This window comes from Diabrotica undecimpunctata, chromosome 6, assembly GCF_040954645.1.
Source record: "Diabrotica undecimpunctata isolate CICGRU chromosome 6, icDiaUnde3, whole genome shotgun sequence".
NCBI classification, from domain to species: Eukaryota; Metazoa; Arthropoda; class Insecta; order Coleoptera; family Chrysomelidae; genus Diabrotica; species Diabrotica undecimpunctata.
The window spans coordinates 17,082,285-17,110,275 of NC_092808.1; the positions used below are offsets into that span (position 1 = coordinate 17,082,285).

The window sequence follows — 27,991 nt, forward strand, 5'->3', positions numbered from 1 at the left end:
AGTAGTTCACAATTGTATAATTCATGCTATTTATGATATTTAAGTGATTTAAGTGATAAAGTTTTATACTTGCATTCTTGAAATATCCAGCTAAATCAACGACGGAAACCGTTAACATGAAATATCTAAACATAATTGTGCTGTGTTTATACATCGGGATGATTTTAATGGACATTTTTGCACTTGTTGCGAGAGACAGACTTAATAATCATGTGAACAGACCCAAAGGCGATTCATTTAGGATTCAGAAGTTATATAGGAATTATTTTTTGACTTACTGGAATTTTGTAAGTATCTGTTTGATTCTTTAGATGTTACGTTGTGACGTATTATTTAAATCCGTATGCGATAGCAGATGTTTTTAGTTGTTCAAAATATTGTTATTTAACTGAAATATAATCGTCGTGGCCTCGATGTTACATTGAAATTAAATAATTGTTTGAATATTAAATAGGATTTAAAACAGCATGTCTTATTAAAACGGAAGTTCGAAACATATGAACCGAGGGAATCTACATTTACTCCGGAACAAACTAATAAACTTATCAACAAAGCAGTCGATAACGAAATTCTAGAAACAGGTAAAATATTTATGTAGGTGTAGATTATGATAGCCACAATTTCTCCAGTCTTAGTCGAGCTATATAACGCATGATAACGCATATCTTGATACATATACAGCGTTGGAACGTGAAGAAGTGAACATACCAATCGGGCAATATTTTAAAGTGTATATGGCAGATAATAAATATATTATTATTATCACCTTCTGAAGTTTCCGCACCGGCATTATTAATGTTATGATTATGTATAATGTCAACATAACCCTTATAATTAGTGCAATTTTTTTTTTAAATAGTGTAACCATTGAACGACCCATCAGAAACGTTGAATAGAATATGATTGAAGAATTGGACGCCAACTATTTTTAGAATAAAAATAGTAAAATGAAAGATAAAGTTAATAGTTGAATAAAATCAAAAGAAATTGAATTACAATAATTATTAAAAGAAAAATAACAAATATGTGATGTTTATAACGTTCCAATAGCTATATTATGTTGGAAAAATTCACGTTTTGCTAGTGTATCTAATTGAAAGACATATTTGTTGCGCTTGGTAGTAGCAATTAAGATGATACTATCTTTCTCTCTCTCTCTCTCTCTCTCTCTCTCTCTCTCTCTCTCTCTCTACTTCAGAAACAAATCCTTTAGAAGAACCAGCGTGAACAATTATGAAATGTTTACCATCAAAACCTTCTGGTTTACGTACACTTTTGCTACTAGTGTCTTGCCAGGAAATTGTTTTATTTCCTTTTGAATAAATCCATGTTTCATCCAAAAAACCAAGTTCTCTTGGATGCACACTTTCCAGGTTTTCAAAGTACTTACGAAAGAATTTTGCTCTTAAAGCAGCAATATTGGTTCGTTTGAATAATGATCTTTGATTGTCATCCTTTTTAGATTTAAATCCTATATCTCTCAGTACAATGCTCAAGGATGTTTTTTCCATAGTAACAACTTCTTTTTCCTCTAATTCATAGTGGAATAGTAATAGTGGAACTTCATTTTAGAAGTATTAATTTTGATGTGAAACATCTATTGGCTGGGATATAAACCAGATCGTTTTTATTTTGTACAATATCAACTTATACTCACTTTGTAAGTACATATTGTACACATTGTTTCGTATTGCCATTTTAGTTCCTTCAGGCAGATCAGTTGTCTTGCTTTTACGACGACGTCTACTTTTGCCTGGACTTGAAAGGGCAGGATTGCTTTCTTTTCGTTTTTTAATTGTATATACTGTACGCCGTGATATTTTCAAGGCAGCAGCTACCCTCTTAAATTAAAAACAATTTCATGATAGATAAATTATTAAACAACATACAATTCATTACATTACCTCTTGAACACAGGCCAAAGGTGCCAATAAGGGTCCTCCATTCCTTTTTTCCAACTTAAAATATTCATACAAATTCAGCACGAGTTGCTGGGATTGAGAATTTAATGTATTTCCAGGCATATTCTAAAAATAAAAACCTTGAAAAAATATTCTGTTTGATATTTGTTTGATATTTATGACAACAAATGTTTTATATCGATCCGTTAGACAGAGTTTTAGCCAGATTCAAAAATGATACGTCAAATTAAAGGTAAGAAAATGTAACTGCAAAATTTATACTTACGTCAAGGAATCCAACACTAAGTGAACAGTTATAGTCGTTATAACAACTCTTTTTGAGGAAATTTATAAACTCAAAGCACGAAAATAAACACCGCAACGCTGTGAAGTTGACAATAAGCAGGTTCAATGATGAGAATTTATCACAGACTGTTGTTATATTACTGTCTTTGTCTGATGTATTATTAAATGTTGGACAAGCGGCTTAATTTCAACATTTTATATTTTAAATTTAAAAATAGTTCGTGAATAATTTCATACATGTGCAAAGATATAGCGAACGAACTGTATATCATTTTCGCTGTAGAATCTGCATTTATAATAACGTTTATTGCTTTTGCATCATCTTGGATTTTGTACGCATCAAAGGTATTTTGTAGAAATAAACAATTAATGAACATGGTTTTTATTTAAGTACTTCGTAATCAAACTCAACAAGTAATATAATTAAAATTATGTTTTAGAACAGGCGCTAGAGGTAGTTGAGTCTGTATAAGATATATTCGTTTAATGGCAGAAATTATAGGACAACTTCAAACGACTTCAGAATTCCTGTTAATTTGATAAGATTGATACAGATGACAATGTCAAAAGTCGTATGTAGAGTAAAAATCCAAGATAGTTATCCTAAAGAATTCAACACCAACAGAGGACTGAGTCAGGGTAACGCGTAACTCCAAGGAAATTTTTTAGAGAAAATAATTTTTTAGAATAGAATAGAAATAGGATTAATTGTTACTGAAAGTTGTAAAATTCGTGCTGGAAAAAACATGTAGGTGTTTACGAATTAAGCAAACAGTTTCTAAAATATACATATAAAGAAGAAAGTTAAAATCCCGTCATTTTTTAAGTAGCTACTGCAATGGCTTGTTCTTCTAAGACCAAACAAATACCGTGTTGCTCTTTTTTGTAATTTAAAAAAACATCAGATTGGGCAGCCGTACTAGAACCCCAAAAAGGAAGATTTGAAGACCATATCGAAGATTTGACTCGAACAAATAAAAATATTTTATTTTGGAAGATGCTAAATTGATTTCCTTCGAAACAGACCTTATTGGATAGCAGGCTGAGGCTAGTTTGTTACTTACAAATTGATAGGAAGGGACTATTTAAGGTTACTATGTATAAAAATACCAAGCAATTTTACAGAATCAACGATACTGATCTGGCTATTATTAAGAAGCAAGAGTTGAAGAGCTCCTTAGGATAATGCTACTGTCTTATCCACGTTAAAAGAGAGTTAATTAGAGTCGGAACAGGTTTTTATTTTAACTAGATCAGATGTTATAGTTGCGTGAATAGTTCCAATATTAGAGTTTCTCCAGGTGATACTGGTATCATCAACAGTAAGAAGATTTTTCAATTGATTTTAAAATTAATATCGTCATTTATAAAGATAAGGAAAAGTAGAGGACCCACTACTGAACCTTGTGGTACTCCACATACAGTGCTTCTTTGACTAGAGTCAGCATCATTTGCTCTAACCAGCTGTTTCCTATTCCCCACATAAGATTGAAACCAATTCAAAGAAATACCTCGAATTCCGTAGAAATTGAGTTTTTTATCAAAATGTGATTTACACAATCAAAACCTTTACATAGTCACCAAAAACAGTGGCAGTGTAAAGATTATTGTTTAGTGCTTGGTAAACTTCATGTAGCACAGAAAACATTCCATCATTGGTACATTTATTAGATAAAAAGCCGAACTGATTTTGTGATAAAATGTTGTTTTCACCGACAAAGGATATAAGTCGGGCTTTTATAAGTCTCTCAATAATTTTGGATAGGACCGGTAGTAGGGCAGTAGGTCTATAGCTGCAGACATTAGATTTTTCACCCCCCTTATGAGGAATAATAATGGCTGTCTTTAGGCACTCTGAAAATATATCTTTTTCAAAGGAATCATTAATTAGCGAGACCAGGGGTTCTCACACATTTTTTGGGTGATTTGAGAACATTTTTATGAATAGTCCATTAGTACTACAGGAATATTTGCTTTTGATACTATCGATTGTTTGGATCAGTTCAGATTTATCAACTGTTCTTATAAAGAATGAATTCAAGACCTTTTTTGAATTGTGTAGATAGGAAGTGGGAGCTTGTTATGGGTTTTGAAGTGATGCAACAGCTTCTATGAACAGTTCTGGATAAACCGAAGAATAACACTTGCAAACATTACATGACTTCTAGGGATATTCAAACAACAACAAAGCCATTATCTAACAAGAAAATCAGAGATAATGGTATACAGAATCTTAATACTCACACTCTTAATATATGGATCTGAGACATGGGTTCTCTGTAATACAGATGACATCAGACTATATTCAAGATAAAAATATTCAAATACAAAGTATTAGGCTCAATAAATGATAATGGAACTTGGCGTCATAAATGAAATAACCGAAGTTAATGAAGTAGTTATGATAAAAAATTAGATGCTTACAGTGAGCACGGCATCTGGCCAGAACAAATATCCTACAAGACGTACTCTATTGGCTAAACCCGAGGGAATTAGATGACGAGGTAGACCAAGGCTTAGATGGACAGATGATCAACTAGGGCCGTAGCACCAATGATGATGATGATGATGATATTCTCATATTCTATTTTGTTCTTATTTTTGCATTCTCTTTTAGAGGTAATGGATTTTGACAAGAGCTATGAGTCATGCCGATGCAGTACATAAGTTTACCTAATATTTACAAGGTCATAGCTCTTGTCAAAATCCATTACCTATATCTATTAATATATATTCATCCAAAATTTACACCCATGCTGATCAAATTATGGATATTATCGAATATATTGTTACACGTGTTTTAGATCAGTTTTAACTCCGTCGACGACTTTCTTCAGCTTCAGTTTAAGTTGTGATAAAAGTTGTAATGAGTTTTCTGGTGAATCTCTAGACGGTTTCCGTATGTACAAACGTAGAGTTGTAACAAGTGACATGAAAATGTTAAAAATAACAAGACTTTCTGACGTAGTTGGATTAAATTCGAAACACTTAAAGTTGATTCAAGCATGCTTTGCTACATATTTGATGCAGTAAAATTTCAATCTACCCATTTTATAATCTTTACCACTGCTAAAGATGTTTTTATCGTGGGAATTTATTCCTAATATTGTAAAACGTCTGAATTCTATGGTTTGTGTTAGCAAAGCTCTGACAAGAAGATATCTATACTTCATTCCACGAATATACGACTGTTTTAAATGCGGTTTAAGGTATCGACTTAAATGGTCCAATTTGCTGAATTGTACAATAGTAAATTCTTCCCATTTTTAAAATACTGTTATGGCAGATATAAACCTTAGATTTAAATATGAAGTCATGATATAAATATAGAGTTGATAGTTTATAGAACAGTTGTAATTCAGATTTTGAATTATATAATTATTATCATTGAGTTTAGTATTAGTTAGTTTTTGAATTAAATGATTTAAACGAAGTGTAACAATACTTAAGTGATTATACTATAGTGTACTTTATTTAGTCGAATATTCAATTAGTATTAAAAACAAAAAAAAAAAAACAAAAAAACTTACTTATTCTCTTATTCTCCCAATCTCCTAAAACTATTATCAACCATCAGATTCACAGCCATAATCACTGTCGTCGCTATCCTCATTCGGATGGTAAATTATAACAGGATTAACTGCTTCGATGCGACCTTCACGGATCCCCCATTCTTCAATTAAGTCTTCACATTTTTTTACACTTTTCCCCCAAATTTCAGGAGTGGAAATATCCAATGCTTGTTGCCATGTTTCCAAGACTGCCTCGTCACTGTAACCCTTGTATCCAATATGGTTATCATAATATGTTTTGCATATCCCCCAAATATATTCAATTGGATTGAATTGGCAATGATAGGGCGGTAGTCTTAACACACGATGTCCAAAGCTATGTATAATTTCGTCTACTATATATATATGTTTGGTTGTGCATGACTTTTAGCTAATGTTAGTAATTGAAGCTTAAAACAGTATTGAGGAAATGTAATATTTTTATTCGTTAACCATTCTTTCATTTTATCTACGGTCCAGGTGTTTGTTGGTTGCTTATTTAAAATTTCTGAATGGTACGCAGCATTATCCAGTACTATAACGGATGGTTTATGTAAACTTGGCAACAGTTTTTCTTTCAACCATTTCACAAACATCTCCGTATTCATATTGTGATGATAATCGGCTGATTTTGATTTTGATGAAAACACAAGATCGGCTCCCTCAATAAAACCATGTTTTCCACCTGCATGCACTATAGTATATCTCTTTCCGATGATGTTATCGATGTGTTTTATGGATTTTATGCTCTCGTCCTGCCAAATTCGTTTGATAGCGCCTTTAGCAAAAATCCATGTTTCGTCTAAATAAACGAAGGAAGAACATTCTTTTTTACATTTGTTATAATTTTTTAAAAATTTTATTCTTTTGTGAACGACACTAGTTCTTTCACACAAAGCCTTTCTGTTGTCTTCCTTTTTGAACTTAAAGCCAATCTGTCTTAAAACTCTACAGAGACTTCTTCTGGAAATTTCTGTCTTTTAATTTTTCTAGCACTGAATGTAAAGAAACATGTTCTTTCTTTTCGCGCATTTTATATATTGTCTCACTGATTTCTAATTTGCAACCTTCGGGAAGATCTATAGTCTTTGGTTGTAGCCGAGATTTATATTGTGCGACATTTTGTTCACTTTTTCAATTTTTTTTTGCTTTTTGCAAAACCAACTTTAGTTTTGTTTCACTAATACAGAGTGCATCACACACACGTTTATGTACGGACTGAACAGGTCGCAAAGGGCCCCCGTTTGTTTTCTCAGCAGTAAAATAAGAATTTTACATCTAAAACACGTCTCGGCATTTTTGGCTTCAATAAACAAATACACTACACTAAACTCTCTCTTAACGGACACCTCTCTTCAACGGAAACCTCTATACGGACGGTTTTTAAAACTAAAATCAGTCGGCGATATATGAAACTGTATGTAAATTTTCGTTACTTTTTAATATCTGTAACGACTCGGTACTTTAACTATCAATAGCCGGCATGTTATACCCGTTACTTTCGGAACTTTTAAGAGTACATCCACTCAAAGCAAACAAATATTTAAAACTAACAAAGTGAAATATTATATAGATTCTTTTTTTGGTTTCTGAACCATCGTTCTGTCAATTTCTTTTCATTTATATTAAAATAGTACATTTATTTTTATTACAGTTGTAGTACCTAATAAAGAAATAAAATAGTGTAATATCAAAGAAACCCGGCACGCCTCTTTGGTGTATACATTTCACCGAAATCCAACTCAAATGTCTGATGAACACATTTGCGTAAAAATGAGCGTTTGCGTAAACATTGTTGTTATTTTCGGATTAAATTTCACAATAAATTTTGCGTCTATCTGAACATCTATTTACTGAAATAATTTTAGTTCAGATGTCATACTAACAGTAGACCCTTTTTATTGGAATAATAATTAGACCAATTTACTTTCATACTTCTACTTGCATAGTAAAATATTCGTGTCGCAATAATCCCAAGCAGTCGTATATTCGTGGAATAACCTATATTTCAGGATATCATTTGGAGGCTCCATCCTTTGCACAAAATTTTTGTCTTATTTGCCATTATTACAGTTCTTAAGTGGTTCGGATACACGTCACAGATTTTGTACTATTTTTTTTAAAGCTGTATATTTGTCACGGATAAGGTGGCCTGAACTTATAAAAATTAACAAAATGCGGTCCTCATATTTTGCACACTCAACTCGATAGCGCTCCCAGTCTATATAATATCAAAGTACAAGTATCTGTTACAGTGTCTGTACATAGTATATCGGCGTAGCAACTTCTCGGTGTTTTAATATTTAATTCTTTATTGTCGAATATTTCTAAATGGCTTTAATATATGCGCCCTTATTTTTGTATTTGGCATTGTTGATATTTTACATCTACACAATGCAATATTTTATGGAATTGGATAAACATTTGAATATAAGTGATGATCCCGAGCTACATTTTTTAAAAAAATATAATTTGTGTTATTTCACTATTTGGAATTTTGTAAGTACATTTTTATATCTACCTAGTTACAGTTTCGTACTATGCTAGAGACTCAAATAGACGTGTGGGACGTACATTACATATCGGCTCATGCAACGAAGACTGTAGTAAGTCATTTTAGATAGTTTTGAAAAAATTAATTTACAAGTATAAACACTGGTTAGCAGTTAAATGCGGGGTTGAGTTTACCGAAAGTACAAGCAGATTATAGCCGCAAATGTCAAACATGGAACAAAAAATATCGGTATAGCAGTGTTGGCATGTTTTTATAATGTAGATGCTGTATGCTTCAAATATAAAAGATAAAGCATTAGAAAAGTACATTTTGTTTATATTATGGTATGAATTCTGCAATTTTTGATTTATATAAAACAACAGTGAGTAAATATTTGTTTGTTTGTAGATCAATTGCAGTTAATTATTAGAATTTTTTTTAGCAATTACCCTTTGATAGGTTAGGGGATAGATTTGGCAATCGTCAAATCAGCAGTTGCCAGATTACAATAGATGTTTGCAATTAATCTCGAAAGAGACAGATATTTACTTATTCTTTTTTTATATAAATCAAAAATTGCAGAATTCATAAAATAGTATAATCAAAATGTACTTTTTAAAAGCTTTATCTCTTTATATTTGAAGCATACAACATATGCATTATACAAACATGCCAACACTGCCAAACCAAATTATTTTTGACATTTGCGGCTATATTCAGCTTGTACTTTCGGTAAACTCAACCAAATGCAGTTCCCAAAATTTATCACCAAAAAATTATATTTTTTCTTAATATATTCGGTTTGTTTATATGAGCTACTACATTTTTCGTCGGAACAATTTAGGGAAAAGATGACATACGATCATTTTGAAAGAAACATTTTAATACGAACTTTATAATTATATCTCAAATTTCACAAAATAGGTTACATTTATTTCTACTCAAAGTCATCTTGTACAGATTCGCTGCTACTAGAACTACATTTTTCGTCTGTGTTCCTTCCTTTGACCGTAAATAAAAAAAGAAGTTATGGTACAAACGCGGTATTGAAGGTGGATCACCTCTGCAAAGCTCTAATAAACCTTTCAATTTCTTACTATCAACAGGTAGAGAAGAAGTATAAAGTTTCGGCAACTCAGTGGAATGAGTTTGAAGTTGACCACGTCTACTTTTTTCAGACATAGAATTCTTGGGGTTTCTGCAAAATCGTATTTAAATTGAACAGTATTAGGTTCTTCTGGTAGCTACGGCAATTCCCGCATTTTATTAATTTTTACTGGATTTAAAGTTTCGTCCTTCCTTTCGCCAGTTCTGATTTTTTACCATGTCAGAAAATTTTATAAAGTCTGCTTGGGACATTTCTTTTACTGTGTAGGGTTGGCCAGTTATTTTCACCATTTTTATTAATGTGATTAATTGACTGGGGCTATAGACAGCACCCTGTCACTTTTTAGCTGTCTCTATTACTGCATGGATACTATCTCCTTCATTCTGAGTATGCTCCTTCTCCAAAAACCTGTTTATTATTTTTATGTTGAGAATTTTAGAAGCATATGTAAACATAGAGAAAATAAAACGGTTTCTATTTTGCGCCCCACAATTGTTGGAGTATAAGATGATACTTTCAACCCCTTGAGTTTTTCGTGTCCTCAGAAAGCCTAACAAGCAACTACTAATTTCATTTGGTCCCTGTTTTGCCACCTCTTCATACTAAACGTAACAGAATCCTTTATTGTTACCTATGTCGTCTCTCCATTCTGCGAATGTGGCGAAGAAGGCTCAATTGAGCATTTAGTTTTAAATTGCTCATTTAATACACAATGTATAAACCAATTTATAATAAAAATATACGAGTATATCAATAATGAAAAAATTCCTATTAAAAGACCTTTTAATAGGACAGTCAACTAAAGAACACCTTCCAACTAAAAATTCTAAAAAAGGAGATCTGTAAACATTATAGCAAGCTCAACTACATAGATTGTAAATTTTATTTATACCTTTTACTAAAAAAAAAAATTTTGAAATAAAATTTTTTTTGTGATATATGGTATACAGCCAGCTACAGGAACTTAGTTTCCTAGTGGATTAGTTATATAAGTCCTTTGTTTTAACCCAGTTGTTAACCTTTCTATCCGTGGTCTAATTTTGTGTTGTGCAAATCGCCTTGATAGACCCCTAGGCGTATGTAATAAATCAGCAAAACCTTATATTTTCTTTTTCCTTCCAGTAAAAAAAGTAACAAAAAAAAAATAAAAATATAAAAAAAAGAATAAAAAAAAATAAAATAAAAAAAAATAAAAAAAATAAATAAAAAAATGAAATGATAATAAAAAAAATTACTTTTATAATAAAATGTAGGTACTTACTTCTGATTGAGGGGTAACTAATACCTTTTGCAGGTCAAAACACGCAACACATAAAGTTTTATCCTCAGTAGCTAGTTCTTTATCCACATCCACATCTTTCAATTGTCGTACTGCAACTTTGTTAGCTAAGTGTTGATAATATTTTTCTTGCCATTTCAATTTTATGTCATTATCAGCATCTGTATAATCCGTGCATAGTTGACACTGGTCCTTTTTTGGTTTAAAGAATGCTATATTGAATTCTGAGTTGAAAATTTCACGATATTGCCGTTTACTTGCAATCTGTACTGAATTGGTTCCAATATGCTCTTTGAACATTCTGTACATTTTACTAATATTTAAACCATCTCCATATACCTTTTCTTTGAATATTTTCTATTATAATGGGAAGGAACTAATGGAAACAATTTAATATGAGTTCTCACACTTTCCTTAATATCTTCTGCAATTTTATTGGGTCTTACAGTATGACGTCCCTGCATATCCTTTACTAAAGTGCCACCTTCTCCATTTTTTTTCAAGACAGTTGTAACCCAGGTTTCCGATATACCCAGCGTGTATAAAAACATCGTTTTACAAATTTTTATTGTTTTATTATCAAGCAGAAAATTATATTCTAGGGAAAAATTGCGTCTGGACTCAGATTTCTTTATTACCTGTTTTTTTTCTCTTTGTTGAGCACAGTTTGTGATGAAATCCCATTGTGTGGTATGATCTGCTAGCCCCAATAATTTTCAAATATCTTTTGCCTCTTATTTTCCGTGCATCCATTTCTGCAATTCTCGATGCATGGTGCTATTATGATCCTAGATGGAATTACTTTGCCTGCTCTATTTTCATGTTTATTTCCTACATTAAGTTCTTTTTTAGCCTTATTGTCTTTCCACTCCTGTTGATTCCTTACACGCTTTCTTCCTTTCGTGTTTGTCATTGCCATTTTTCTTTTTAGTTTAGGTTTATTACTACTATGTTGTTTTTCACCTTCTGATTCAGCATTATCATCAGTAGGAACATAGTGTGGATCCTCATCAAAACAGTCGGAATTTTCGATATCAAGATAGTTGAAAAGACATTGCTTCTCTGCATAATTAATAATTTTATTCAACACCTCAGTTATCACGATAGAATCACTTTCTATCTTTCCTGTTAGTTTCACGGGTATTGGTGAAGACAGCTCTGTAACAATTAGAAACAAGAGTTGAAACTATATGGCTCCTAACTATATTTTATGATATTTCTGATAGTCATAGGAATTCAGATATAAACAATACCTACTAGGTATTAATAGTTTTTATGATGGCAAAAGGAAATTTGATGTGTTACCAAAGTAATAATATTATTGCTTTTGTATCTATACTTACCAGGGTCAGGTTGTTCACTAATTTTCTTAGATAACTCCAATATACGTTTAATTCTATTCATATTTTAAACTTCAAATACTCTTCACACAAAGCTCAAGCAAATATTTATGTAGGTGCTTAACATCAAAAAGTTATTCACGAAAATGCATACAAGTCAATAGTAACTCAAAGAAGACACATTATCTAGATATTTTGCAAAGAAAACTGTAGTAACTCAATATACGACAAATATTGTTTAAAAAATGATTATTATGCAGCGAAGATTACAGTAACTCAACGTAATGCAGTCATCGCTGAAAATGTGGTAGGTTACCTACCTATTTGAGATACTATAAAACTGAATTGTGTATTTTAAGTTGCCTATACAACCGCTAGATTTACCACAATATTCTATGTTACATTTACGTATAGAATAATAATTCAGAATAAGATAGTAACTCCAATTATAAAAAAATTTAGTTATTACAGTTTTCGTTGCATGAGTCGATATGGAAGAATAAAAACTAATATACCGGGTGGTGAATCGTCACACAGGCAATAGAAAAAGTAAACTCAATGGGAAATTCTAAAATATTGAATTCCAGCTGTCCTAATTATATTACATCAAAAGTCGTGAGAAACTGTTTGAGAGGACTGTAATCTGTATTGAAAACAATTGTTAAAATTATTCTACGAATTAAACACATTCCAAAATTTTGCAAATAAAAGTAAGTACATTTGCCAGAGTATCTATGCCACTTTGTCTCTTAAGGCCTATCCAGAAGTATTTTCAGCGTTTTTAATAGAAAATACGATAGGCTTATTGGTCTATATGACTTTGATGTTGGATCTGATACTTATCCTACCTTACGGTAGGATAAGTATCAGATCCTACCGTATCCTACCTTACTGTACGATCCCCTATGCTAAAATGGATTTGAGAATCTTGCATATGTGTGGTATCAATACCTCTAATCCCATATGCAACAGTATTGGATATATGCCATCTGTCCCTGGAGACTTATATGGCTGAAATTTATTTATAGCCCATCTAATTCAGCTTGGTCTTGTGATTGCTGTGGCTATTTCCAAATCTGTAGAACTTGGCCTAGTCGGCCTTTGGTCTATATTGGTTCGCCTATCTGCATCGTTCAGAATTGTTAAAGCCTGAAAGTGCGTTTATGAGTTCTCTAAGACTTTCCTGTTTGGTCTCGGTAAATTTGTCATTTGCTTTCTTTAGAAAACCTACTTCTTTAATGATAGTATCATCCTTTGCCAGGACTTTGTGGAGTCGAGAGCAGGCCGGGATATCTGTAGTCTCGTGGCAAAATCTCTCCATAAATTACTTTTGACTTTGTGAATTTCTTTATTGTATAGAGTTAGCTTATCTTAGCTGTAAGCATAACCCAGTCTTGGTTACTTTTGGCTTTGTTAAATAGGCTTCGGACTTGTGCCCCCTTAGCTGCTTTAAGCCGTTGTTTCACCAGACTGATTACTGCCCGTATTTTTCCTTGTTTATTCCTTACAGTTTTCATGGTAAGCCGCCATAATAGCTTCGCTTATCACCTCTGCTGCCGATTTTATAGCCTCTATGCCTTTAAACAGTTCGTACTTTCTCCGAGATTTCTACTGAGGGATTCTCTATGATCTACCCAATTTGTATCTCTAGCATTTCTGTATTTTATTCATTAGACACATACCAATTTGTTATAATATCACTTACTTTGTTGTGCAAAGTGTTAAATCTAACACTTCTTTGCGTGCCCTAGTGACAAAAGTTGTTTTTTTTTCTATATTGGATATAATTAAACCTTCAGATAGGATCTCTATAATGCTTGGTGGACCTAGAGCCTCATCACCCGGAAAGTAGGCTCAAAACACCACCAGTTTCGTCTCTCTTACTTCCGTTGTTATAGTTAGAATACCTGTAACAATATCATCGGTGCAGATCACCGTGTAATCTACTCTTTCTTCTTCTTCTTCTTCTTCTTCTTCAGCCCTTATTCGTCCACTGCTGGACATAGGCCTCTTCCATTTGCTTCCATAGATTTCTACTCTTCCATTGATCAATTCTCATCCACTGCTTGCCCGCGACTTGTTTGATATCATCTGCCCACCTCTTCTGTGGTCTGCCTACTCCTCGCCTGTTCTCTCTTTGTCTCCAGTTTGTTAATCTCTGTGTCCATTTTTCTGGATTATCTCGGGCAACATGTCCGACCCATTGCCACTTGAGCCTTGCTATACGTTCTGCGATATCAGTAATCTTTGTTCTTTCACGAATGTCGATATTTCGAATCCTGTCTCTCAAAATAATCCCTAGCATGGCCCTCTTCATCGCTATTTGGGTTGTACTGAGCTGCTTTAAGGTTTCCTTTGTAAAGGCCATGGTCTCCAGTCCATATGTAGTTACAGGCAAGATACATTTGTCATAAACTCTACGTTTTATACACATTGGTATATCTTTATTCTTCAAGATAAAGCTTAACTGCCGAAAGCTACCCAAGACAATTGTATGCGTCTTTTTATTTTGGCTATTTGGCTTTGCCGATTTTAATGGTATGTCCAAGATATATATATATATATATATATATATATATATATATATATATATATATATATATATATATATATATATATATATATATATATATATATATATATATATATATATTGTTTTCTGAAGGTTCATTTTAACACCTATTTTATTTGACTGCTGATTTAATTCCTTGAGCATTTGCTCCAGTTCCTTGATATCTGTACTAAATAATACTATGTCGTCCGCAAACCTCAAATGACTCAAACGTACACTATCAATGTTTGACCTTTTTGCTCCCAGTCGAGCTGTTTGAATACATTTTCCAATGTTAAGGTAAAAAGCTTTGGTGAAATAGTATCACCTTGTCTAATACCTTTACCAAGACGCATTTTTTCAGTTTTTTCGTCTTCATTGATTTTGATGTGGAATGTGGCCTGTTCATTAATGTTTTTAATAAGTGGAGTGTACCGCGAGTCTATTCTAGCATCCCTCAGGGCTGACAAAAAACCAAGTTTCAATACTATCGAAAGCCTTGTGAAAGTCAATAAATGCCATATGTAGAGGTACATTATATTTTGTGGTTTTTTCTACCAGTGTTCTGATGGTTTGTAAGTGATCGTTAGTACCAAACCCTGTTTTAAATCACGCCTGTTCAACCGGTTGATATAAATCAAGTTTTTGTGTTATGCGGTTGGTTATTATTCTTGTTAGCAATTTGTATAAGTGTGACAACAAACCTATAGGTCTGTAGTTTTCAATATTAGTAGTGTCTCCTTTCTTGTGTAAAAGTATTATTTCGGCGTTTTCCCACTGATTTGCTATTCTTTTTTCTGTTAGACACTTATTCAACAAAACTTCCACAACCTCTACAACGATGTTGCCGCCAATTTTTAACATTTCAGACGTTATACGATCCTCACCAGGAGCTTTTTTATTTTTCATTTTCTGTAGGGCATGTCTAATTTCCGAAGAAGTTATATTATGGAGAGTTTCCGGGCCAAAGTTTAGAATTGTTCTGTGGTCTGTTCCGGGGTTCTGTATAGTAGATATATACAGATTCTCATAGAACGTTTGTATTTTCTTGATTATTTGATTTTTGAGTAATAGCGTAGATTATTTGAAGGAAAAAAACTCAAATAATCTACTCTATTACTGTAAATTATGCCCGAATTTGGCCTTATAGCTTTAGGTGTGTATAAAACCTTACCTTGTTTGGTTGATGCCAGCAATCTTCTCGCCTTTCCTCCAGGGCTCCTGAGGAGCCTTCTAGTTCCGGAAATTCTAGTTCCGTGGACTTTCCGTCGTCTTATGTGGATCCCTCGCACTCTTGGACAGTAATCCTTACGAGTAGGCTGGTTCCGCCTGAAGAAGGTGTTCCTGAACCTCCATATGTAGGGAAGTTTCGCCTGTTTCACTTAAGTGAGTTGCTACTGGCTTTTCCTCCAGTTTTTTTGTCTTCCCTGCTTTAGCTTTCCCACCGGTGACATATTCAGTTTATGGAGCTCTTCTCGAGATTCAGAATCTATTGAAAAGGTCCATAAAACTCCTTTGTCTGAAGGTTTGCTTCCCCAGACTGTCCATATATGTATCCTGAGCTCAATGTTACTTATCTTTAGTCTATTAAGGATCCTTTTGGACTCAAGACGTTCTTCATTTTCTTCTTATACGAAGACGGTGCATGAGTGCGGCTTGGGTATATCTTCCTCCTCCAAAGCCTTAAGGGATACATTCTCCCAAGGCCTCAGGGTTGGAAAAGAAAGTAAAAATAAAATTAATGGTTTGTTTTTTATCTATTAAGAAGAATTTATTAATTTGACGTCCTCAGTGACAAATAAAGTTTAGTGTACTTTGGGCCTCTGGCGTAGTACACTTGAAGCACAATCTCAATTGAATGATAGTACTGTATTTATTTTTTAGATTTTTCAAATTATATTTATATTACTTGTACTATTGGACGAATCCTTAAAGATATTTTGTAACCGAAAATACTTCAGCACTATGGTAGGAAAAATCAGAGCTCTCTTTTTCCATTCCGCTATCTTGCCATCATCAGTAATGGTTCCTTCCTTTTTTTGGATATTATGGAATATTAACGAAGATTTAATGATGCCGAGGAGCGTTTCTAAGATTTTTCCATTGTGGTTGAATCACGTCTTACACAGTTCTGTTATTATTGCTGTGATTATAGAGTTAATACTACCGAAATGTGATAATTTTGTTGAATTTAAGAACACAGTACCTGTTGTTCTGATTATTTTCTTCTCCTATAATATTGTGTAAGTACATTTTGATTAATGATTTAGTTAATTTAAGGGGGAGTTCAAATTAAAATAACCTTTTATTTATTGTAATATTTGTTATACAAAGGCCAATAATGTATACTTCCTTATCTATTCGTTTAAACAAAATTCAGGTCCGTATTAATCCAATATTAGCAGATAGTATTCCCAATAATAATATAATAATTAATAGTGCAATGAGGCGAAGGGGATTTATTATGCAAGGTAATTTATTATATTGTATATTTCCTTGTAAATCGATTGCAATGTTCTTCTTCTTCTTCTTCCTTCTTGTATGTAGGCTTTAAAGCCTGTTTCTTCTTCAATATTAGCCTCCTAAATTGTTTAAATTGTCGCACCATCTTTTTCTTGGTCTGTCAATACTTCTTCGTCCATTTGGTGACTTATGTCGTGCCATTCGTACTATCCTATCCTCTGCCATTCGACTAATGTGTTCGTTCCACTCCTGTTTCCGTTTTATCACCCATCCATTTATGTCTTCTATGTTTCATGCTCTTCTTATGTTTTCGCTTCTCTCCCTATCCAACAGACTTTTCTCTGATATTCATCGGAGTATTTTCATCTCTGTTGTTTCTAGTAGTCGTCTCGTTTTAGATGTGTCAGGTCTTGTCTCCGCTGTGTATGATAATATAGGTCTAATTGCTGCTTTATAGATTCTTGTTTTTGTGTCTTGTCTTAGGTGTTTGTTCTTCCAATGACTTCTTGTGTCATTAAGAGATCTCGCCGCTTTACTTGCTTTTAAGCTTTGTTGTATTTCTTCTTCAACATCTCCGTAACTAGTTATATCTATTCCCAGATATTTAAACCTTGCTTCCTGCTTTATTATCTTCCCATCAATTTCGATTTTACGTCGTAGTGAGTATTTAGATGTTGTTATACATTTGGTGTTTGATTGCAATGATTGCAATGTAATGGCAAGATTGCAATGTTAGGGCAGTAAAAAAAAAACAAAGCTAAAAAAATTTTATACAGGTTTTTGAAGGTTCTAAAAGGTATATGAGGGGTAGCTGATGAGAATTAGGGCCTAATTAGATTAGATACAATTTAAGAAGACCCCAACAATTGGCGGGTGTTGGGGAAAAGTGATATTAGTCGAAAAATGTAAAAAATGAGTTAAACATAGATACCACTTTCAAATGCATGTATCTTTGATAGGGTGAAGTGATATAAGTCAATTTAATAGGCAAGCAGGTGTTATTTGTTTGCGTTACATGATATAAGTATTTTTAATATCATTTAATATAGTGAAAAATGTTATAAATATTCTAGTACTATTTGTTTTGCCTCCATCTGCTAGACAGGAAAAAAATTATAGAGAAAACTGAAATAAGTCTAGTTATAATAGTCTTCCCTATATAATTTTATGATTAATATTTGTGAATAGTGATACAAGTGCAAATATATCAAAAGTTATTGGTAAAATATGATTGTGAATAAAGGTATATGTAAAAATATATCACTATTCTCATTAAAAAATATAGGGAAATACATTATATGTTGACATATCACAAATGTTTTAACTCCAAAATTGAAAACTGATGATATATGTTGAGATATACTAGAAGTTACGGCAATAGAAATTCAAACTGTGCAGTTTTAGGTCGACTTACCTCGCTTTTCCCTATTAAAATAATGACCGCTTTGTTCCCGCTCAATCGACTTGTCTGTCATTTGTGGTTTAGTACTACACGTGTGTTACTGTTGGTTTTATCCACTTTTGTTTTGACCTTTTAAATGAGCTTTAAGTATTGGAGAAAAATGTAATAAGTAGTGTAGTGATAGTATACCTCACCTAGTTGTAATATTATAACATCAATTCCTGTTCGAGATTATTTAGTAATAGCCGTGAGAAATAAAAATTAGAGGTTATGGCATCTCAAAGAAGCAAATTGATTTTCAAACTGTTGGAAGAAGATAATGTAAATACTGGAGACTTCCAAGTTAATAATTGTTTATTTATCTGTACAATAATAATTAAAACAGTAATATCATTATTTTTTATACGACATACTAGATTAACAACATTTATTTTTGCGTAAAAGTTTTCTAGATGCAACTCAACTATAACTTGGTGAATATGCCTATTATTTTTGGTTAACTTTAACCAGTGGCGTTACTTTAATTTGTATCTCTAAAAATTTTAAAAAATAATGTATGTAAAAGTTGATGCTTAACTTACATACTCAATTCCAATTTCAGATTTCTTATCATTTTATACATAAAATAATATATTTTCGGTTTTCTCTAGAGGGGACCGAATTTCCATAAAAAGTAAAAACCAATTTTGTCGTGATAATTTCATTTTTCTGGAAAAAAAATTGACAAAATTTATTAGTTTTTCAAAAATTTGATATTAATCTGGGTTTTTTCCTTGAAGAACCTGTCTTAGCAGATAAAGATAATATATCAAGTCCTGCACCTTCACTGTCCTTCTGTGAACCGAATGTTCGAAAGATTTTGGAAGAAGTTATTGATCAAGTACGTGGGATTGATGACGACGACAAAGGTTATCTGGAATATCCAGGTAATGAGGAGGCGTTTGATGATAGTGACGCGGACCTAGATTATATACAAGAAAGTGATACCGACTCCGGTAATGTCATCCCAAAGAAAAAGCTGCAAAAAATACAACAGCACTTATTGCACATGAGTCAGGAAGAGAAATCTTAAAAAATAAACCTTGACGAAAATCGCTAAAAAATGAAACTAGGCTAATTCGTGAGGAACGAAAGCAGAACAGAAACCTTGGGTTATCGTACATAACGAACAGTGGGAAGGTTATAAAAGCACGGGCATGTCAGGAGCTATTAAGTTGCCGCTTAAAATGCAAAGACAGGATAACTGAAGAAAAACGACAGGAAATTTTCAAAGAATATTGGTCTTTAGCAAGCTTTAACAAACGCTTGTCTTTTATAGCTAGGCTTATAACAACAGACGGAAAGAAAACCACAAAACGTAAATTAGAAAACAAAAAACATAAAAATAGGCTTCTGAAGAATACAAAAAATGGCTACCTCACGAGAAAACCCCAGTATCGAAATTCAAATATCAAGAAGTATTCCATTCCATGGAAATAAAAATCAAACAGCCTAAAAAGGATACCTGCGCTACATGCGATAAATATCATATGCTCCTGAAAACAACTAAAGATGCACAAAAAATGCAAGAAATTCAAAATCTTCTTGATAATCACCAACAAGAAGCATCAAACGCTTATGAGGCTAAGCGTATAGATAAAAATACTGCGTTAGAAAATGAATCAAAAATTATTTATACGTTTGATTTGCAACAGTGTCTCCCCACACCTGATCTTTAGACTTCAATAGCATTCTATAAAAGGCAGTTGTGGACCTTTAATTTAACATTACATAGATTTAATGATAATCAAGCAATGTGTTTTATGTAGCATGAGGGCGTAGCTGGACGGGGTGCAAATCAGATTGCGTCATGCTTATACAAGCAGATTTCACATATTTCACCTGAAATAAAAGAGATCACCTTATATTCTGATACGTGTGCAGGACAAAACAAGAACTCTTTTCTACCTGCAATGTTCATGATGGTTTTAAAAGAGAATCCCAATCTATCATACATTAACCACAAATTTCTCGTTCCTGGTCACACCCACATGGAGTGTGATTCAGATCACGCAATCATAGAGAAAAAAAAAAGAAAAGACATCCATGTTCGATAGAACACCCAAGAGACTGGATGAATTTGGTAAGATTATGTGGAAATAAGCGAACTTTTTTAGTTACTGAAATGTGCAGATCGGCTTTTCTTGAGTTTTCTTCTTTGTATAAGAATGTCCTTCAACAAAGAAAAATTTACAACTTAGGAGAAAAAGTCATGTGGAAACAAATGAAATGGTTGAGATTTTCACAGAATCCTGGTGTCCTTGAATACAAAAGTAGCTTAAATGTAGACGAACCATTTAAAAGCCTATGTTTTTTAAGAAAAGGTAATACGTGGCCTAAAAACATAAAAATTCCTCTGTCATATAAAGGTCCCAATCCAATAAACATCGATAAAAAAAAGAACTTGGTAGAGCTATTGCCTTATATTTCAGAAACATTTCATGATTTTTACAGAAATTTAACTACAAAGGAGGATATACCAAATATGTTACCCGAGGATGAAAATAGTAGTGACGAGGAGAGTGTACACACAGAAATTGAAATTTTTAAAAATTAAATAAACTTTTACGTTGTATTTGACCATAAATGTACCCCCTTAAGTAAACATAAAACTTTTCAGTTTCACATTTTTTTTTGTTAATAATTGTGAAAAGTGATATAAGTCATATTTTTTTAAAAAAATTGTACAACTAGGTCCTTTTTACTAGTAGATCTATTTTAATCCAACAAATTCAAAGCCATTTCCAAAAATTGTTTAACGAAAATACCTTATTTGTATCCGTAACAACAATATTAAATTTGAAAAAACTATAATTGCGTTTTTCTCGAAACTTAAAATTTAGACTTATACCAGTCTTCTCCAACACCCGCCAATTATAGGGGTATAAATCTACTAAACACCGCACTTAAGCTTACCACAAAAGTTCTAACTAACAAAATCAAGAAACTAACAACTTTATCAGATGAAAAACAAGGATTCAGATCCGGAGGATCCTGCGTAGATGCCGTATTTGTACTAAGACAAATCACAAAAAAGGCCATCGAGTACAATAAACCAGCAGATCTATGTTTTATAAGCGTGACAAAGGCTTTCGACCGCATTCAAGTCGAAGACGACTTACACCTACTGTATAAAAGACACATACCAATCAGTATTATACAAACCATCGAAATCATCTACTTCAGAATGGGGAACAAAGAAATCCAAATATTATGTTATGCAGACGACGCCGCATTAATCGCCGAGGCAGAAGACGAGCTCCAAAGATTAATACACATCTTCAATGAAACAGCCAAGAAATACAATATGATAATGTAGCGAGATTATTGCTAAATGTAATATACAAAATTCTTTCTGGTATAATCTACAATAGATTATTAGAATACTCCGAAAATATAATTGGTGATTATCAAAATGGATTCAGACCAAATAGAGCCACTACAGATAACATATTCATACTAAGAACGATACAAGAAAAAGCTTATGAATACGACATAGACCTATATAATATGTATATAGACTTTAAACAAGCTTTTGATAGTGTGAAAAGAGACAAAATGCTGGAAGACCTTTGTAATCTAGGTATACCTAAGAAATACATCAGCCTCATAAAAATGACGTTGCAGGGTTCAAAAGCCGCAGTCAGAGTAGATGGAGAACTGACTCCCTTATTTAACATCAACATGGGAGTAAGACAGGGAGATGCCCTATCAACCATGCTATTCAACCTAGTTCTTGAGGCAGTCATCAGAAAAACCAATATAACCGGCCATATAAACACCAAATCAGTACAAATTACTGCATATGCAGACGATGTAGCCATCATTAGTAGGAATAAGCCACGACTAATGGAAGTGTTCAAACAAATTGATCCTGAAGCAAGAAAAAGAGGTCTCAAAATAAACGAAGCAAAAACGAAGTATATGACAGTCAAAAGAATAACTGACAATGAAAATAATATCACAATAGACAACTATACTATCGAACGAGTGGATGCCTTTACATATCTCGGCACAGAAATCAATTAGAATAACTCCGTAAGTAGCGAAATTAATGCACGTATTTCCAGCGGGAATCGTACATACTATGCTAATAAAAGATTGATGACATCGAAATTATTAGACAAAAGAACCAAAATGACTATTTACAGAACACTGATTAGACCCGTAGTAACCTATGGATGAGAAACTTAGGTAATGACGAAAAAAGATGAAGCCCAACTCAGGACATTCGAGAGAAAAATACTGAGGAAAGTATATGGCCCGGTACAAGAGGAAGATGGCACATGGAGAATCAGGAGAAACGACGAGGTTAATGAGTTAACTGAAGGTTATGACATTGTAAGATTTGTGAAAAGTCAAAGACTGTCATGGCTGGGACATGTGCAGAGACAAAACGATGCAAAAACAACAAAGAAAATGTTACAATGGAAGCCCATAGGAAGGCGAAAAAAAGGAAGGCCCAGAACGAGATGGTTGGATGACGTGGAAGACGACCTGAAAACAATGAACATAAGACAATGGAGAAGAAGGGCACAAGAGAGATCTGAATGGAAGGACATAGCCAGACAGGCAAAGACCCATCCAGGGTTATGATGCCAAAAGAAGAAGAAGAAGAAGCGAGATTATATAAAACGAGCTGTTCGAATTTATATAAATATATTTATTTATAAGTTTACAGTTCGGTAATACCTTATCAACTAAACTCTTCAATCATTGTTACTTATATATATACAAAATATTACGTACTAGAACATTCGGGAGTAGTCCACCTCCATCTTTCACATTAAAAGCGGATCGAGCATGCCAACGATCGCACATTCCAGTCTAAGAATTGTGACACGTAACCGTATCAGAGATAGGCTATTTCGTTACAATATTATCAGCAGAAAAAACCAAATGTATGACAACATCTAAACACCCATTACGATGTAAAATCGAAATCGATGGGAACATAATAAAGCAGGAAGCATTGTTTAGATATAACTAGTTACCAATATGTTTAAGAAGAAGTACGACAACAAATCTTAAAAGCAAGTAAAGCGGCGGGATCTCTTAATGACACAATCTGGAAAAACAAACACCTAAGACAAGACACAAAAATAAGAATCTATAAAGCAGCAATTAGACCTATTTTAACATACACGGTGGAGACAAGACCTGACACATCTAAAACGCGACAACTACTAGAAACAACAGAGATGAAAATACTCCGACGAATATCAGGGAAAAGTCTGTTGGATAGGGAGAGAAGCGAAAACATAAGAAGAGAAGGAAACAGGAGTGGAACGAACACATTAGTAGAATGACAGAGGATAGGATAGTACAAATAGCACGAGATAAGTCACCAAATGGACGAAGAAGTATTTTCAGACCAAAAAAAAGATGGTGCGATAATGTAAACAATTTAATAGGCTAATATTGAAAAAGAAACAGGTTTTAAAGTCTACATACAAGAAGGAAGAAGAAGAAGAAGGAGAAGAAGCGAAGCTTCTATACTGGCGTTGTATTACTTTTGCTCTATAGTAAAAACCTAAGGCGAGCGTCATGGAACTAGACCCATGAGAAGGCTTCGTCACGGAACTAGCACCACAAGATGACGTTGTCACGGGTAGCGTCATAAAATAGTGGTTCTTCACATCGATTCACTACTCTCGATCAATTCGTTTCTAGTCATCATATATTTATTCTAATCAAGTTTAAAATAAAAACTGTATGAAGAATAACTAACAAAATATAGACATTAAATGAGAAGTAAAAAGTTAAAAGAATATTTGTCAGTAAAAGATTAGATTCACAATGATTGTTAAAATGTTTTAAAATAATTTCATATAAATACAATTATTATTTCTAAACATATTATTTAGTTTATATAATAATTAAATTTACAATCAAATGATATTTATTTGTATTTTATTATAATTTAATATTTCGTTTGTAACGTTTGCTTTGTTAATAAATCAACAGGTGGCGTTAGCAGCAAACATAATAATTCATTGAATTATTTGAATATAATATAATTTGTTTAAAATATAAATAATAAATAAATGATAAAATTACTTTATTCAATTTTAAAAATGATATTTAATAAAAATATAGGAAACAGTATAAAGCTTTACGCTAGTCTGCTGTACCGCTTACTGTACCTTTTTTTGTAATAATTATCTCGGTCAATCGTTTTATCTCGTCAATTTTATTTTAGAAACTCTCAAATTAAATAACTTTTCAAGATCTACAACTTTTATGTTTTACAACATTTTTCTTTAAAATGTATAGGAAACATTTTATAGGCCAACAATTAATTTTTTCACTTTTCATGATTGTTATAAAAAAACAAAGCAAAATCAGCTGTACATCTTCAAGGATTTGTCATTAGCTATCCCTCATGTAACCTTCAAAAACCTGTAAGATTTTTTCAGCTTTTTGTTTTCCTTTACTGGCGTATATTTAGCAGACCTTGGTAAACGTATTTTTAAATATTGTCACTACTTGTTCTGAAGCTATTTTCTTGTGGCATCTTAATGCAATTTACTATTTTTACTGGAAACAACAACGATTTCCGAAGTGGAAATAGAAATGTCAAAATAACCGTATTTTAATCAGAAATTGTGGTGAATTCCCAATAAAAATAGTAAATAATTCATAAAATGTTATTGAAATAATTTTAGGACTATTTGGGACCCGAAACTTATTATTAATCAATAATTTCATTATTCATTCGTTTTTTTTCTAAAATTTATTGTATGAGTCTTATAAGGAAATAATATAGTTAAAATTATCTTTCACTATTCCGAAAAATCTACTTTATGTCTGAGAAGATTGAAGTTTTTTCAAGCTTTAACAAAATTTTTCAACATTTTTCGGTATCCAATTAAGGCTCATTGAGTAACATATTCTCAAACTGCGACTTTAGTCCCCAAACTATTCAAATTAATTTGTTTATAAATTAGCATTAGTGTGTTACCGTTACAAAATATGGGTAAAATTGGCAGTAAGTTGCTTTTTTGAAAGTAAAACGTTACCTTAGTTTCATTGAAGAGCAAAATCTAAAAGAATCCTAACACCACTTTCCGCTCCAAACAATTTTTGTGTTAATTCACACTTTTTTAATCAGTTATTTTTAGAATATCGTATTTTTTCCTCAATTTCGCATCGTTCGTGACTATCAACAACATTTTCGAACTGTAATACACAATAAACACAGTTAAGGACAGATGCACTCGTTGTTTAAGTGCACTATGCTACCAAAAAAATGTACTCAAACGATCGTACAATATTTTTACTAGAGGAGTGATACAAGCGCCAAACTTGGAATCCTTTTACGAGGGTTATACCAATAATGCATGAACTGATGGAATAATATATCATGAAATATTCTTGAGTGAAGTATTATTTTTCATGGGAGATAACCATAATCTATTGTAATGAGAATTGGATTTTACCTTTGTTTAAATGCTTCGATAATCCAGCCGGCGCGCCCTTTAATTTCTCTTGAGCGGACGCGTGTTGTAAATTTTACGGCTTTTTGCAAATAATGTTTTCTTTAAATAAATGTTGGAAAATTGTTACAAGGATATTAAACTAATATTTTTTATTTTTGTTCCAAAAACACTTTAAAAATATATTATTTCAAAAGGATCTGACTATTGGACTATTGGATATTCTCATCCCTACAATAATTGCAAACCACCTCAATGACAGAATATTTTTTGCTCGTAAATTACTGACAACGGCAACACTTCATTGAAGCTGAGGATATTGTCTTCTCCATTACACATTGCCGGCACACTCCGCGCTTTGGAGCGTTTCTATTTTGTTCTTCTTCGGTATGTTCAACCTCCCGACCATAAGTCACTTTGAGAAAAGCACTTATATCTTGAGGTAAATGTTTGAGGGTTGATTTAATTGTCCTGTCTTTCATTTGGCTCAATGCCAAATTTTTCAGGAAATCTCTTCATATTTAGTAGCCTTCGCTGAACAGGCCAATTTGTATACAATTTGAGCACTTATCCTAGAGGCTGAGTAAGCAACAAGTATCCACTCCACCTTAGGTTTCATTGTAATCTGATAGTATAAAATATGAGTATAACCTGAGGTTTTTAGAGTCAGGATCCATTTCGTTATCGTCATGTAATGTTGAAAGTAGTATTACATTTTGAGGTACACAAAAAAAGAGTATTTTATCCTTTTGGAAAACAAAAAGTGTGGATTGAACAGCCAAAGGAAAAGTTGTTCACACTTCTCCAGGAATATCGTCTGATCCATCTACTTTACCTTCCTTTATTTTTTGAAGTGATTGAACAACTTCCTCGTTTGTTATTTTGGTGAAATCAAAAAGATGAAAAACACTGATCTAAGGAATCGAATTATAACCGGTTGTGAGACCCGAAAAAATACACCAGGAATATTTGCGCGAGTACCATAACCAGAGTACCATAAACAAAGGTTAAGAGTTGAATATAGTGTTTCATTTCAGGGAGGTCAGTTTGAAAATTTTTTGTAGCTTTGACAAATGCGCATTAAGACGTTTTATTTTTTTGCAAGAAACAGCAAAAAAGATTTTTTGTCAAAAATCGAACGAGGAATTTAAAAATGATTTTTAATTTTTTTTTTTAAAAGCATTGAGAGCGTTACCCATATGCGCGCCAAAAATGAATATAAAATTCTTATGAAAAAGACAGAAAAGATTTGATTTCACGTTCAAATTGTCTATGTATCTGTTGATACGTATTTCGACTTAATAAGTCTCATCAGAACAGTTATTCATAGCCGTTCTTAACGTGAAAAATAATCTTCTCTGTCTTATTAGGAAGCAACAATAAAATGGCTTCGTTATGGACGCAATAGCGACATCTGATAGAAAAATCGGTAAGATAGTTTCGAAACAAATTCAGATTTCTGCTTTAATCTGGAGCCTTCTAAAAATTGCTAGGCATAGCCAGACGTTGATAAAGATGTTAATAGAGACATGGGGAATCTAAAATTTGCATTTCACGACATGTCTCCTCAACTAAGCAGAAATCCTTAACGAATTTGTTTCTTGTACTCATACAGAGTAGATCCGAATAAAATGAAAAAGACAGAAAAGATTTGATTTCACGTTCTAAGCGTCTATGTATCTGTTGATACGTATTTCGACTTAATAAGTCTCATCAGAACAGTTATTCATAGCCGTTCTTAACGTGAAAAATAATCTTCTCTGTCTTATTAGGAAGCAACAATAAAATGGCTTCGTTATGGACGCAATAGCGACATCTGATAGAAAAATCGGTAAGATAGTTTCGAAACAAATTCAGATTTCTGCTTTAATCTGGAGCCTTCTAAAAATTGCTAGGCATAGCCAGACGTTGATAAAGATGTTAATAGAGACATGGGGAATCTAAAATTTGCATTTCACGACATGTCTCCTCAACTAAGCAGAAATCCTTAACGAATTTGTTTCTTGTACTCATACAGAGTAGATCCGAATAAAATGAAAAAGACAGAAAAGATTTGATTTCACGTTCTAAGCGTCTATGTATCTGTTGATACGTATTTCGACTTAATAAGTCTCATCA

General features: G+C 32.7%; 1 protein-coding gene and 1 pseudogene across 1 annotated transcript in view; one reads left to right on the plus strand and one right to left on the minus strand.

Moving 5' to 3' along the window:
* LOC140443208 (protein N-lysine methyltransferase METTL21D-like) overlaps positions 1-2,382 on the minus strand; it is a 41,086-nt gene extending 38,704 nt beyond the window's left edge. Inside the window, exons 1-2 of the mRNA XM_072534328.1 lie at positions 2,188-2,382; positions 1,905-2,027 (exon numbers count right to left, since the gene is read on the minus strand). Of these exons, the coding sequence (XP_072390429.1) occupies positions 1,905-2,024 (120 nt within the window). The 5' untranslated portion in view covers positions 2,025-2,027; positions 2,188-2,382. The remainder of the gene's footprint in view (positions 1-1,904; positions 2,028-2,187) is intronic.
* A 17,111-nt stretch (positions 2,383-19,493) lies between these two features.
* LOC140444240 (uncharacterized) lies at positions 19,494-21,312 on the plus strand (annotated as a pseudogene).
* The last annotated feature ends 6,679 nt before the right edge of the window (positions 21,313-27,991 follow it).